General features: G+C 46.2%; 1 protein-coding gene across 6 annotated transcripts in view; it reads left to right on the top strand.

Moving 5' to 3' along the window:
• The window catches only part of TENM2 (teneurin transmembrane protein 2), a 1,303,382-nt gene that overhangs the window by 1,275,621 nt on the left and 13,198 nt on the right, over positions 1–14,563 (top strand). For all 6 annotated transcript variants that reach the window (XM_050794625.1, XM_050794624.1, XM_050794626.1 and 3 more), the window contains 2 exons: positions 9,483–9,779; positions 11,816–13,430. In XM_050794625.1, coding sequence (XP_050650582.1) covers positions 9,483–9,779; positions 11,816–13,430 — 1,912 coding nt within the window. The remainder of the gene's footprint in view (positions 1–9,482; positions 9,780–11,815; positions 13,431–14,563) is intronic.

The raw sequence follows: 14,563 nt of genomic DNA, 5'->3' as shown, positions 1-14,563 counted from the left end.
CCTATGTGCGTGTGAACACACACACATGAACTCAGTTCTGCGTGGAGCCCACTCAAACAGGTCTGTTAACACACACAAGTCATTATGAAAGCCTGAATTTTCACAGCTCCTTCCTGCTACAATGCATTCATTCTTCACGTGACTAATATTTTATATTTCAAACACCTCCTGTGTTCTTGGCACTATGCTAGGCACTGAGTGTACATTAGTGAACAAAAGTTTTCACCTTACATGGTGAGCAGCACTTGTGCAGACAGAACTTGGGATAAATTTAATATTAGCTTAAATAACACATAATTAGAAGGGCAAGCCTCTGCAAACACATTAAATAATGTATTCCCCAAGCAAACATTAATTTTGGCTGGCTTCTGTTTTGGATGATGATGTGGAAAAGTGGAAAGACCCTAATGGAGCTTATGTCTTTAGCTCTTACACCTTAGCAGGAGAAGCAAATAATAATCAAATAAATGTACAAACAATATATAGAAATTGTGGGTCAGGTACGGTGGCTCATGCCTGTAATCCCAGCACTTTGGGAGGTCCAGGGGCGTGGATCACCTGAGGTCAGGAGTTCAAGACCAGCCTAGCCAACATGGCGAAACCCCATCTCTACTAAAAATACAAAACTTAGCCAGGCGTGGTGCCGCGCGCCTATAATCCCAGCTACTTGGGAGGCTGAGACAATAGAATCACTTGAACGTGCTAGACAGAGGTTGCAGTGAGCCAAGATGGCACCACTGCACTCCAGCCTGAGTGACAGAGTGAGACTCTTTCTCAAAGAAAAAAAAAAAAAAGAAATTGTGATGGGTGCTTTGGGAAAAATGTAGGGTGGAGATAATATGGAATATATGTTATAGGTTAAGGCATCTCTGAGAAAATGACATTTGAACTGAGAACTGAATGAAGAGTAGGTAGGAATTTCCCAGGCATGGAGTGAGGGGAAAAGCCTCTGTGCTAAAGCTCTAGCATGTGCAAAAGGCCCTGCCTGTATCCTGAAGAGGATAGCTCCAGTGTGGCTAGAGTAAACCAGCTGAGGGTAAGGCCAAGGGGTAGAGCCTTATCTTGTTGGCCCTTTTAAGGATCTTAGAAATACAGAAATCTTCTGCAGATTATCCACCTGGTACATGCAAATGAGCCCTCACCAGGAGCCTCCTTCTTGGACACTAGAAAATATACAACATACCTGACTCCTGGAAGTTCAGGTCAAAGGATAACAAATATAGTTTATTCCGGTCATCTGAACTGAGCCTCCATACCAGACACCCCCTGCCCCTTCTCACTGCATCCCTACCAATGGACCACCCACCTGCACCAGAATACTCACAGCATCACCTGAAAACAGCCATGCTCTGCCTGTGCAAGGCCCTTGCTCATCCCCTGTGCTTTCATCTGCTGACCCTCCCCACCTGGAATATTCTCCCGGACTCTTCTCCCACCCTCAGCTGTCCAAGCCTTACTCATACCCAGGCCCCCACCGAGTAGCACTTTCTCCGAGAAATCATCCTCGTCAGTCCCAGCTCTGGCTCCATGTCCTTCCTTATTGCCACAGTTCCTTCCCTGTGTCTACTGCCATTACCACACTAAAAATGGTTTTCATTGTTGGCTCTCCTGTTGTTAGTTATCCCCCTCTGGCCTGTGGCCTGCCCCCCTAGGGCAGGAGTCATAACTGTCTTGTTCTATCTTAAGTGACAGTCCCAGTAACAAACACATAGTAGGTGCTCAGTAAATATTGAATGAATGAATGAATGAATGAGATTTTCCACTGACATAATGAAAACCCTCTCCCTCCCACCTCTGCCTGTGAATTCCAGGTCCCAGGGGCCTTCCAGAATGACTCGAATAGGTCTTTGGAATGAAGCTTTTCAGATATTTGGAGACCACAGATGTCCTAATCTCATATATATATACATATATATATATATATATATATATATATATATATATTTTTTTTTTTTTTTTTTTTTTTTTTGAGACAGAGCCTTGCTCTGTCACCCAGGCTGGAGTGCAGTGGCACAATCTCGGATCACTGCAACCTCCACCTCCCGGGTTCAAGCCATTCTCCTGCCTCAGCCTCCCAAGTAGCTAGGACTACAGGCATGCACCACCATGCCTGGCTAATTTTTGTGTTTTTTAAGTAAAGACGGGGTTTCATCATGTTGACCAGGCTGGTCTTGAACTCCTGACCTCAAGTGATCCACCTGCCTCAGCCTCCCAAAGTGCTGGGATTATAGGCGTGAGCCACCATGCCCAGCCTAATCATATTTTCTATTCTTGATTCTCCATGTTGGAACTTTAGATCATCAGAGTTAGCAGGGTTCTTGTACCCAGTCTGATTCAGTCTGCTTATTCACTAATGTTCGTTGAGCACCAAGCACTTTCCAAAACAAAATAGAGACACTAAGAAAAATAAGATAAAGTCCCGACTCACCAGTTCACAGGCCATTACGGATGAGGAAACTGAGGCATGAGTGGTGAAGATATGGTTTTGGTATGGCAAAGCTAATCAGTGGCACTGATGAGTGTCAGAACTGCCACTCAAACTCGGGTCTTTCCACCTTTCCACCTGACCTCCATCCAAAACAGCAAATCATCCAAAAATAATGTTTGCTTGGGGAATACATTATTTAATGTGTTTGCAGAGGCTTACCCTTCTAATGATGCATCATTTAAGCTAATATTAAATTTATAGCAAGCTGTTTTGTCTCCACAAGCACTGATCCCAGTGTAGCATTGAGTCTTGTTGTATGGGAGCTGGGGATAGCTACTTTTAAAATCCCAGGCTGGGCGTGGTGGCACACGCCTGTAATCCCAGCACTTTGAGAGGCCGAGGCGGGCAGATCATGAGGTCAGGAGATCGAGACCATCCTGGCTAACATGATGAAACCCCGTCTCTACTAAAAAAATACAAAAAAATTAGCCGGGCATGGTGGCGGGCACCTGTAGTTCCAGCTACTCGGTAGGCTGAGACAGGAGAATGGCGTGAACCCGGGAGGCGGAGTTTGCAGTAAGCCCAGATCACACCACTGCACTCCAGACTGGGAGACAGAGCGAGACTCCATCTCAAAAATAAAAAATAATAAAATAAAATAAAATAAAATCCCAGAGGACTGACCCAGAAAGAAACTGAAGATGTCCTCTAGGCCAGGCTTTACCTCTGGGTAGGTAAATAACTAAACTCTCCAAGGCAAACACTTCTGTTTCTAAACAGAAGTTTAGGGAGACTCTCGTGACCTCCCTCACTAATGTTTTTTGGGTTTCCCATACTCAAAGCAGGATGGGCAAATGGTTCTTCTGTACGTCTAACTGAAATCTCTCCTGCTGCGTTACAATTCCATTTCCTGGAGGGGATCCAGCCCAGTGTAATTTCCTCCCTCATGTTTCTCAAATCACTAGCTCCCATCTTTGCCCCTGGAGCTAAGTTAGAGTCACCGGTTATAGGCCCAGCAGGGCCATTTTGACGACAGCGTTTCCTTTTCTCCAGGTTTTTTATGAGCTTCCTTGTGACAGGCGTATGCTTGGTGAGATCAAAACGTTCTGGGGGAATATTCCACAGGGGAAACCACCTCCCAAAGTCTGCCCTCTGCAAAAATAAAAAAGCATGCTAAATAGCTGAGTTTTATTAACTGGGGAAGCCAGGCTGAGGAAAATGCCCGATAATTAAAAATAATGGCTTCCTTACAAACACAAAATTGTATTAATTTAAAAATTGGTTTCTCTATCACTGAATTCCTACCAAGCCGACTGGGAAGGGAATCGTGCTGATCCCGGCAGTGAAAATAATTCAAAATAACTTTTATGTTCTCCAGGAAGCCTCAAGGTTAATTTAAATATTGCTAGCCGGGTAATTTAATTCGGAATAAGAGAACACTGCAGCTAAATTAAAGCTCCCACATGCTCTAAACTAGGGGGCAGATATCCTCAAAGGGCCTATCGTGCCTGTTGGACCCTCCAGCATCTCGCACCCACATCTAGGGCACCCCCCTTTATAAATGGCACCCTCATAATTAAAGAAATTTGATTAGATTACACAACTGGCCTGAACTCCTTGGCTCACCTTCCAGTGAATTTTTCAGATTTCATTATTAGAAGGATTGGACATTTTAATAGAAATTTTCACATTTCAAAGTTAACTCAAACCTGTGCTATCAAAAAATCCCATTGTCCCAGGGACATGGTAAATTTCCAAGTAAAAACCCACTCTAAGTTATCCATGGCTAATGGCTAGCACCTATCATTACTTCTTTACAGTTGGTGCACCTGAGTCAGTGGTCAGAGGCCTCTCAGCTCTAAGTAACAGCAGCAAATCCCAGGGTGGCAGTCAGAGGTTAGGGACCCCTCTTCTTTGTTTACCAGTATTTAGTTCTTTCTGTAATCCCATCTAAGCACTAACCAGGCCTGACCCTGCTTAGCTTATGAGATCAGGAATGTTCAGGGTTCTTTCTATAATCTAAGCACCCTCACACACTAATATCATTATTATTATGATAGTCAAGATCACATATATTATTTGCATGTTGGCCTTTCCCATGATTACATATTATAGTGTATTATGCACACATATATACACATCTATACACACATATGATTATATTATGGTTATATATGTGATTTTCCCGTTGGTCTTTCCCAGGTAACTAAAGATAAGGCCTTATATCACACTGAGTGTATTTTAACCAAGAGTACACGTCAGAATCACGCAGGGAGCTTTTAAAAATCAAAAATCCCCAGCAGGGCACATGGCTCATGTCTGTAATCCCAGCACTTTGAGAGACTGAGGTAGGTGGATCACTTGAGGTCAGGAGTTCGAGACCAGCCTGACCAACATGGTGAAACCCCATCTCTACTAAAAATATATAAAAATTAGCCAGGTGTGGTGGTGCACCTCTGTAGTCCCAGCTACTCAGGAGGCAGAGACATGAGAATCACTTGAACCTGGGAGGCAGAGGTTGCAGTGATCTGAGATCGCGCCACTGCACTCCAGCCTAGATGACAGAGTGAGACTCTGTCTCAAAAAAAAAAAAAAAATCCACAAGCCCCAAACCCCTATTCCCCGAGGAGCTGCTTCAGCAGGCGCGGAGCCAGCCGAGCAGCAGTGCTTTAAGAGAGCATTCCATGTGGTTTAGAATTGCACGCTTGATGGAAAGCCCGTGGTCCAGCACCCCTCAATCCTAGAGGTGTACAGCCTGGAGGTTAAGACAGCAAGCTCTGTATGGGGATCCTGGCTCTACCACTTAGTATTTATCTAAACTTGAGCAAGTCACTTGAACCCATCTATACCTTGTGTGTAAAATGGGGATGATAATAGTGCCTGCCTGAGAGTGTTGTGTAAATTAGATAAAACAAGGGCAATGCTGAGAACAACACTCAGCCTGTGTAAGTGCTCAGCATGTTGCTATTGCTGGTGTTTTTCTTCCTTGTATACCAGAGCAGACACCAAGCCTGGCATTAGCCGACACTCAATGTTCAATAATTAATAAACGCACTGGGGCCCTATGATATGAGCAAAAAGAAGGAAAAAGGAAAAAAAAATAAGGAAAGGGAAGGAGGAAAAACTAAGGATGGCCAAGGGGATGGAAATAAGTAGGCATGATTGGAAGTCAAACACCCTGAAAATCCTTCCTCATTGTTGTTGCATCATTCATCCTGCCTAACAAAATGTTGGAGAGGTCTTGAACCAAAATCTGAAATCCATAGGTTTAAGAATGATGGTGGCCTTCCACGGTTATCCCAGATGAACCAACCCAATGTGACCAAGCTTCTGTTGGCAGAGGAGATGATCTATCTTTCTGACTCCCACTGTGTGTTTTGCTCTGAAAATGATGACTCCAACCCCCAGTAATTCAGACGGCATTAAATTTTGGACCTGTTTAAGAAAAACAAAAATCTCACTACTCAGCCTTTGCCATCTTGACTGTTCCCAGTTGCTGCGAGTTGTTGATAGGAATCTTCCACTTGAAGTTAGGGTTCCTTATAATCCCAAGAACTCACCAACTTTATTCCTCTCCCCATGCTTTGATGCATTCTCTTTTCTTTTTCTTTTTATTCTTTTGTTTCTTTGTTTTTCAAAACAGAGTCTCACTCTTTGGCCCAGGCTGGAGTGCAGTGGCATGATCTCAGCTCACTGCAACCTCCGCCTCCCGGGTTCAAACAATTCTCCTGCCTCAGACTTTTGGGTAGCTGGGATTACAGGCACACGCCACCATGCTTGGCCAATTTTTTTTATTTTTAGTAGAGACACGGTTTCACCATGTTGGCTAGGCTGGTCTCAAACCCCTGACCTCAGGTGATCCACCCATCTCGGCCCCCTAAAGTGCTGGAATTACAGGCATGAGACACATGCACCTGGCCTATGCATTCTCTTTTCTAATTGTCCTATGATAAATATCCTATCTTCTCTCTGAGACAACCTTATGGAAACAGCAATGGTTTGGAGAATCTGTAGTACTGGGTTCAAATTCCACTTCTGCCACTTGTTTAGTTATGTGACTCCTGTAGACCTCAGTTGCTCTGTTGTAAAATGGTTTCTATGTCATGAGAGTGAAAATGGGATCAGGTGTGTAAAGTACCTAGCATAGCACCTGCCAAAGTATCAGGGGCTTGTATCAATTTAGATTAGTTTCCACTGCTAGTAACAGAGATTAGCAATAGCAAGGGTTTAAAAAGGATTTACACTTTACATAGGAAAATCATATTTTCCTATGATCTAAAAGGAGCTTAGGGAAAGCAATCCATGGCTGTATGGATTAACATTGATGACACCCAGATCAACAGAGATCTAGACTCTTTTTCTCTGGATAGGCCGTCATCCTGGAGGTCTCCAGCCCCAAAGTCACCTCATAGTCACAAGGTAAATGCTGGAGCTCCAGCCATCACATACACATTTCACCCAGGAAAAGGAGGAAAGGGAACAATGAAAGATTGCCTACCTCTCAGCTGAGTCAATTTCCTTCAAGAATATTTTCCAGAAGACCAGCCAACAACAACCACTTACATTTTGTTGGTCACCCCTGTCTCTGAAGGAAGCTGCAAAATGTGTTTCTTTACCTGGGCACAAAGCTGTTTCTCAGAACACAAGTGTCTGTGGTATTAGAATTATTCCTTGTCCCACCACCACCCCCCGACCCCCTGCAAAGCTGCAATGTGGAGCTTTCAAGGGCTGTGAAAAGGCTTCACAGTCTGTCCATCATTTGACACATTTCAGGACACTCAGTAGACAGACAATACAGGAAGCAGTAAAGCTGGTGAAGTGTATAAGAGGTTAACTGGTTAAAGTCTGAAGGCCTATGTTCCAGACCAACCCAACCACTTCACTGCTGTGTGACCTTGAGCAAGTTTTATAACCTCTCTGTTTGAAGCTATTTCTTCATTTGTCAAATGGTCTTTGTGAGCAACAACTCAAACTATGGATGCAAAATGCCCAATACAATGCCTGTATATATTAGTCCTCAGCATATATTAAAGTCATCATTACTATCAGCTGGGTGCGGTGGCTCACACCTGTCATCCTAGAACTTTGGGAGGACAAGGTGGGTGGATCACCTGAGGTCAGGAGTTTGAGACCAGCCTGGCCAACATGGTGAAACCTCGTCTCTACTAAAAATACAAAAATTAGCCTTGCATGATGGTGCATGCCTGTAATCCCAGCTACTCAGGAGGCTGAGGCAGGAGAATCTCTTAAACCCAGAAGGCAGAGGTTGCAGTGAGCTGAGATTGCACCACTGCACTCCAGCCTCAGCAACAGAGCGAGACTCCATCTCAAAAAAAAAAAAAAGTTATTATTACTATGATCATCACCATCACTATCATCATTATTACCAGTAAGTGCTGTTGAATTATTAGGGTAAAGTGAGGAGGTACCAGACATCTCTCGAGTCTCTTCCTTCCGCCTGTTTACATCATCCCTTGCCTTCAGCAGCCACCCCAGGGATATCTGGATTTGCAGTCAGTGAAGTTGTGAGAGTCTAGGCTGAATCTGGCTCATTTCATTCACTTCCAGACACCCACTCAGGGCTAGCTGAATCTCAGGAGTCCATCTCCTTTGCCCCTCACCAGAGTCTAGTCTCCCAGCTCTGCCTTCTGGGATAGGCTTTCTTCTCTGATCAGATCAACTTCTAAATAAATATTAAATTATGTCTGATGTGTTCCCCATTCCTTTCAAATCTAAGTAAATCAGTTCATCCCTTTGTCGGAAATCCCCTAGCCCTGCTGAGGCCTACCCACTGTGTCTCGCATTCTTGACAGTGGCAAGATTTTTCTCTAGATATTAGAAGGAAAGAAGTTCACATAGGAATGGGGCTTCGTATTCCCAAATCTTTGTAAAATATGGATTTCTAAGCCCTGTTCTCCACTCTTCTAGGTAACTTTACTTAAGATTTCATAAGAGGGCCAGGGGCAGTGGCTCACGCCTATAATCCCAGCACTTTGGGAGGCCGAGACAGGCGGATCACAAGAACAGGAGATCGAGACCATCCTGGCTAACACGGCGAAACCCCGTCTCCACTAAAAATACAAAATATTAGCCAGGCATAGTGGCGGGCGCCTGTAGTCCCAGCTACTCAGAAGGCTGAGGCAGGAGAATGGTGTGAACCCGGGAGGCGGAGCTTGCAGTGAGCCCAGATCGCGCCACTGCACTCCAGCCTGGGTGACAGAGCGAGACTCCATCTCAAAAAAAAAAAAAAAGATTTCATAAGAAATCATGGCACCTGTTCTTAAAGATCATTAGCTTTTCAGCTAATGATGTGCCAAAAAGAGTTACAAGTGTGCAAATATGCAAACTCTCTTGCCCCCAGGGTGACCAGGCAGCCCACGCAAACTCCAGGGTTCAGCTCTATTGTATATTGCTGTATAATTTGCACACTGCACAAGTTTCACCATTCATACTTTCTACAATCCTATGGCACCCTTTGTAATTGTGCAGTGCACAGCCTACCTAACTGTCCATCGCAGCCATGCCCAGGTCAGTCGTCTCTGTCCACAAGCTGCCTTACTTTTATATTCTATTGCACCATACAAATGCTACCATTTTCTTTTCTTTTCTTTTTTTTTTTTTTTTTTTTTTTTAGATAGGGCACAATTTCAGCTCACTGCCATCTCCACCTTCCAGGTTCAAGCAATTCTCCTGCCTCAGCCTCCCCAGTAGCTGGAACTACAGGTGCGTGCCACCATGCCAGCTAATTTTTATATTTTTAGTAGAGATGGGGTTTCACCATGGCTGGTCTCAAACTCCTGACCTCAGGTGATCCACCCACCTTGCCCTCCCAAAATGCAGGGATTACAGGTGTGAGCCACCACGCCTGGCCAAATATTGCTATTTTCTATCTGTGCCATGATAAGGAGTTTAGAAAGCACTACTCTAACTTTGGGGTTATTTCTTCCTCCAATGAACACTTATGCCCTGGCCATGCCAGCCATGTCCTCCACAGAAGCCTGAGCCGGCATGCCTGGGTGATGTCTTTCAAACCAGGCCTGTTGTGTTTTCCTAGGTCCATGGAAGAAATCTCTTGTCCATCGACTATGATCGAAATATTCGGACTGAAAAGATCTATGATGACCACCGGAAGTTCACCCTGAGGATCATTTATGACCAGGTGGGCCGCCCCTTCCTCTGGCTCCCCAGCAGCGGGCTGGCAGCCGTCAACGTGTCATACTTCTTCAATGGGCGCCTGGCTGGGCTTCAGCGTGGGGCCATGAGTGAGAGGACAGACATAGACAAGCAAGGCCGCATCGTGTCCCGCATGTTCGCCGACGGGAAAGTGTGGAGCTACTCCTACCTTGACAAGGTAGGTGAACATGCTGCCCTGACAGCAAGGGCTTTCTGTTATTTCTGTTATTCCTGCCACTCTTTGTGTGTGTGTGTGTGTGTGTGTGATGGAGTCTCGCTCTGTTGCCCGGGTTGGAGTACAGTGGCACGATCTCGGCTCACTGCAACCTCCTCCTCATGGGTTCTAGCGATTCTCCTGCCTCAGCCTCACAGGTAGCTGGGACTACAGGCACACGCCACCATGCCAAGCTAATTTTGTGTTTTTAGTAGAGACGGGTTTCTGCATGTTGGCCAGGCTGGTCTTGAACTCCTGACCTCAGTTGATCGCCTACCTCGGCCTCCCAAAGTGCTGGGATTACAGGCGTAAGCCACCGCACCCGGCCATTCCTGCTGCTCTTGTAAGCTAGCCTGATACGCTTTGCCATGAGATATCTTAACATCTTTACTTCAACTCTACAAGGACTTCCCTCCTGCTCCCACCCTCACAGGGGGAAGAAAATCTGAAGGCAAATGTTATTCATAGCTCAGCACTATTACCATTGGGGTAGGGGGTGGGGGTGCTAGACACTCAGTAATGGCAAAAAGGACGAATTGTCTGATTCTATTCCAAAAAAGAAAAAAGTGCCGTTGAAGCGGACAGAATCATCCCACTGGCAGCGCGGCTCATCATTACTTATGAATTGGAAATGCAGTGATTCATTTCTGCCTTACCCTAAATTAAGCCATCAGGATGGGGAATTTTGCCTAAAATTCAAGCACACAGAGCAACCCTCTCCTACTTGTCCTGTTGGCTGAAACAGCCCATGAATTCTCTCTACATGATTCCCTGTGTCTGAAAGTGCCAAATTCAGGTCTTCGTGCTGGAAAAAGGTCAGGTTGGAGTGGCGGTATGAAAAAAAAAAGATCCCTTTGGGCACGTGTCAAGACTTTTGAAGGCTGCCCTGGCCATGTAGTCATTAGACAGGGGCTTGCTCAGCCTGGGCCTCTCACCTAGACTCCCCTTGGTGCAGGTCCGCTCCTTCCTCTCTCACCAACTCATTACAGCGGTGACCCACAGACAAAGATGTTACCTCTCTGCAAGACAGAACTGCTGTCCCCTCGGTCCTTCCTGAATGCTGTCCTCGTTATGGCTGAAATGCAGGAATGATGGACCAGGGGAGCAGGAATCTCCCAATTGCCTCTAATTGAAGTCATTTTTTTTCCCCAAGAATCAGTGATTCTAGGTTATTTCATCTTTGCAGTAGCTTCAAAATGCAGGATGTGGCTGGGTACAATGGCTCACACCTGTAATCCCAGCGCTTTGGGAGTCCCAGGTGGTCTGATCACTTGAGGTCAGGAGTTCAAGTCCAGCCTGGCCAACATGGTCAAACCCCGTCTCTACTAAAATTACGAAAATTAGCCAGGCGTGGTGGTGCATGCCTCTAATTCCAGCTACTCGGGAGGCTGAGGCAGGAGAATCACTTGAAGCCGGGTGGTGGAGTAGGTTGCAGTGAGCTGACATTGCACCACTGCACTACAGCCTGGGTGATGGAGTGAGACTCTGTTTCAAAAAAAAAAAAAACACAGGATGCATTTTCTCTTTTTTAGATTTAATCAGGGTATGTGTGTCACACAGCTCCCCTGCTGGACCCAGTGGCAGTCATTTCTCAGCAATCTTGGGGTTCCTTGTTATTGAGCGTGGAGGTAAACCTCATGCCTCTCACAGCCCTCAATTTTTAAAGTATCATCCAAGCAACATCAGTATTTGCAGGGAGCTTGTTGCAAAATGCAGATTCTCAGGGCCCACCCCAGATCTACCAAATTAGACTCTGCCTTTTTACAAGATCCTGAGTATTTTGCTTGCATATTAAATTTGGGAAGCGCTGGTCAAGGCAACCACCATGATCCATCAGGATTGGCATGTCCAGTGAAATCAATCTGTTTAATCTGGTCTAAGCTTCCCATTCTTCATGACTTTTGAGTTGACATGTGGGGAAATGGACTAAATTCTGTCTGTTTGAATGCTTGGTCCTCAAAAGCCAACTGATATGTTCTGTTCCCCTTTCCTTTCTGCAGTCCATGGTCCTCCTGCTTCAGAGCCAACGTCAGTATATATTTGAGTATGACTCCTCCGACCGCCTCCTTGCCGTCACCATGCCCAGCGTGGCCCGGCACAGCATGTCCACACACACCTCCATCGGCTACATCCGCAACATTTACAACCCGCCTGAAAGCAATGCTTCGGTCATCTTCGACTACAGTGACGACGGCCGCATCCTGAAGACCTCCTTTTTGGGCACTGGACGCCAGGTGTTCTACAAGTATGGGAAACTCTCCAAGTTATCAGAGATTGTCTACGACAGTACCGCCGTCACCTTCGGGTATGACGAGACCACCGGTGTCTTGAAGATGGTCAACCTCCAAAGCGGGGGCTTCTCCTGCACCATCAGGTACCGGAAGATTGGGCCCCTGGTAGACAAGCAGATCTACAGGTTCTCTGAGGAAGGCATGGTCAACGCCAGGTTTGACTACACCTATCATGACAACAGCTTCCGCATCGCAAGCATCAAGCCCGTCATAAGTGAGACTCCTCTCCCCGTTGACCTCTACCGCTATGATGAGATTTCTGGCAAGGTGGAACACTTCGGTAAGTTTGGAGTCATCTATTATGACATCAACCAGATTATCACCACTGCCGTGATGACCCTCAGCAAACACTTTGACACCCATGGGCGGATCAAGGAGGTCCAGTATGAGATGTTCCGGTCCCTCATGTACTGGATGACGGTGCAATATGACAGCATGGGCAGGGTTATCAAGAGGGAGCTAAAACTGGGGCCCTATGCCAATACCACGAAGTACACCTATGACTACGATGGGGACGGGCAGCTCCAGAGTGTGGCTGTCAATGACCGCCCGACCTGGCGCTACAGCTATGACCTTAATGGGAATCTCCACTTACTGAACCCAGGCAACAGTGTGCGCCTCATGCCCTTGCGCTATGACCTCCGGGATCGGATAACCAGACTCGGGGATGTGCAGTACAAAATTGACGATGATGGTTATCTGTGCCAGAGAGGGTCTGACATCTTTGAATACAATTCCAAGGGCCTCCTAACAAGAGCCTACAACAAGGCCAGCGGGTGGAGTGTCCAGTACCGCTATGATGGCGTAGGACGGCGGGCTTCCTACAAGACCAACCTGGGCCACCACCTGCAGTACTTCTACTCTGACCTCCACAACCCGACACGCATCACCCATGTCTACAATCACTCCAACTCGGAGATTACCTCGCTGTACTACGACCTCCAGGGCCACCTCTTTGCCATGGAGAGCAGCAGTGGGGAGGAGTACTACGTTGCCTCTGATAACACAGGGACTCCTCTGGCTGTGTTCAGCATCAATGGCCTCATGATCAAACAGCTGCAGTACACGGCCTATGGGGAGATTTATTATGACTCCAACCCCGACTTCCAGATGGTCATTGGCTTCCATGGGGGACTCTATGACCCCCTGACCAAGCTGGTCCACTTCACTCAGCGTGATTATGATGTGCTGGCAGGACGATGGACCTCTCCAGACTATACCATGTGGAAAAACGTGGGCAAGGAGCCGGCCCCATTTAACCTGTACATGTTCAAGAGCAACAATCCTCTCAGCAGTGAGCTAGATTTGAAGAACTACGTGACAGGTGAGGATTCTACCACCAAGGATGGGCAGTGGCTCCCTGCAGGGTGGTTGTTGCCGTAGGGAACTTGGGAGGAAGGTCTCCCATCTGATGGTAGGAGAAGCCCACGGGCCATAAAGCCCAGGCAATGCGGTTGGCAGCACTACAGTGTCTAGAAAAGTAGAGAGACGGCAGTACAGAGCAGTCCTGAGGACTGTTTGAAGATGTCCCAGCCACTTTCATGTCTAGTCAGTTGAAATAACTTTCTAAAAGCCCTTCCTACCCCAACAGAGGAAAGCAGTAAGAAGTGGAGAGAGAATAGGGCTCTGGTGTCAGAAATATCTGGTTCAAATTCCCTCTCTTCTATTTATAAGCCAAAGGACCTTAGGCTAGTTGTCCAATCTCTCTGAACTATAGTCTCCTTCCCTGTGAAAGGCACTGATAAAACCATCCCACAGAGTGATCATGACAAGTAAATGAACTCAGCTGGGCATGGTGGCTCACGCCACCCACATAATCCCAGCACTTTGAGAGACTGGGGCAGATGAATCCCTTGAGGTCAGGAGTTCAAGACCAGCCTGGTCAAGATGGTGAAACCCCATCTCTACTAAAAATACAAAAACTAGCCAGTGGTGGTGCATGCCTGTAGGCCCAGCTACTCAGGAGGCTGAGCCAAGAGAATCACTTGAACTCAGGAAGCGGAGGTTGCAGTGAGCTGAGATCATGCCCCTGTACTCCATCCAGCCCAGGTGACAGAGCAAGACCCTGTCTCAAAAAAAAAAAAAAAAAAAAAAAAAAAGAAGTAAATGAACTTGTGTAGTTATAGTTTAGTGCCTGGCAAGTAGAGAGTGGATGTTCATGAAATGGTATCTGCTCATGTTATTAACATTGTCATTACTAGAGAAGCCATGAGTGAACGTAAGTATCGAGATGACTGTAACCCAGTTCTTGACCTCCAGAGGCTCATCTGGTGAGAGATATATACAAATAACCAACAATAATGCAAAGCAGAATTAAGTCTTTGCTACCACATAGGCGTCTGCTCAGTTATTTATCAAAACACATTTATAAAGTGGCACTGTGCTAGGTTCTGGGGATTCAATGGTGAATAAGACAAATACCATTCTCTCAAGATGTGTGTGTGTGTGTGTGTGTGT

The sequence above is a fragment of the Macaca thibetana genome, chromosome 6 (assembly GCF_024542745.1).
Source record: "Macaca thibetana thibetana isolate TM-01 chromosome 6, ASM2454274v1, whole genome shotgun sequence".
In the NCBI taxonomy this organism is placed as follows: domain Eukaryota; kingdom Metazoa; phylum Chordata; class Mammalia; order Primates; family Cercopithecidae; genus Macaca; species Macaca thibetana.
The sequence above is the reverse complement of the archived record's forward strand: the minus strand, read 5'-3'. Positions and strand labels throughout refer to the sequence as shown.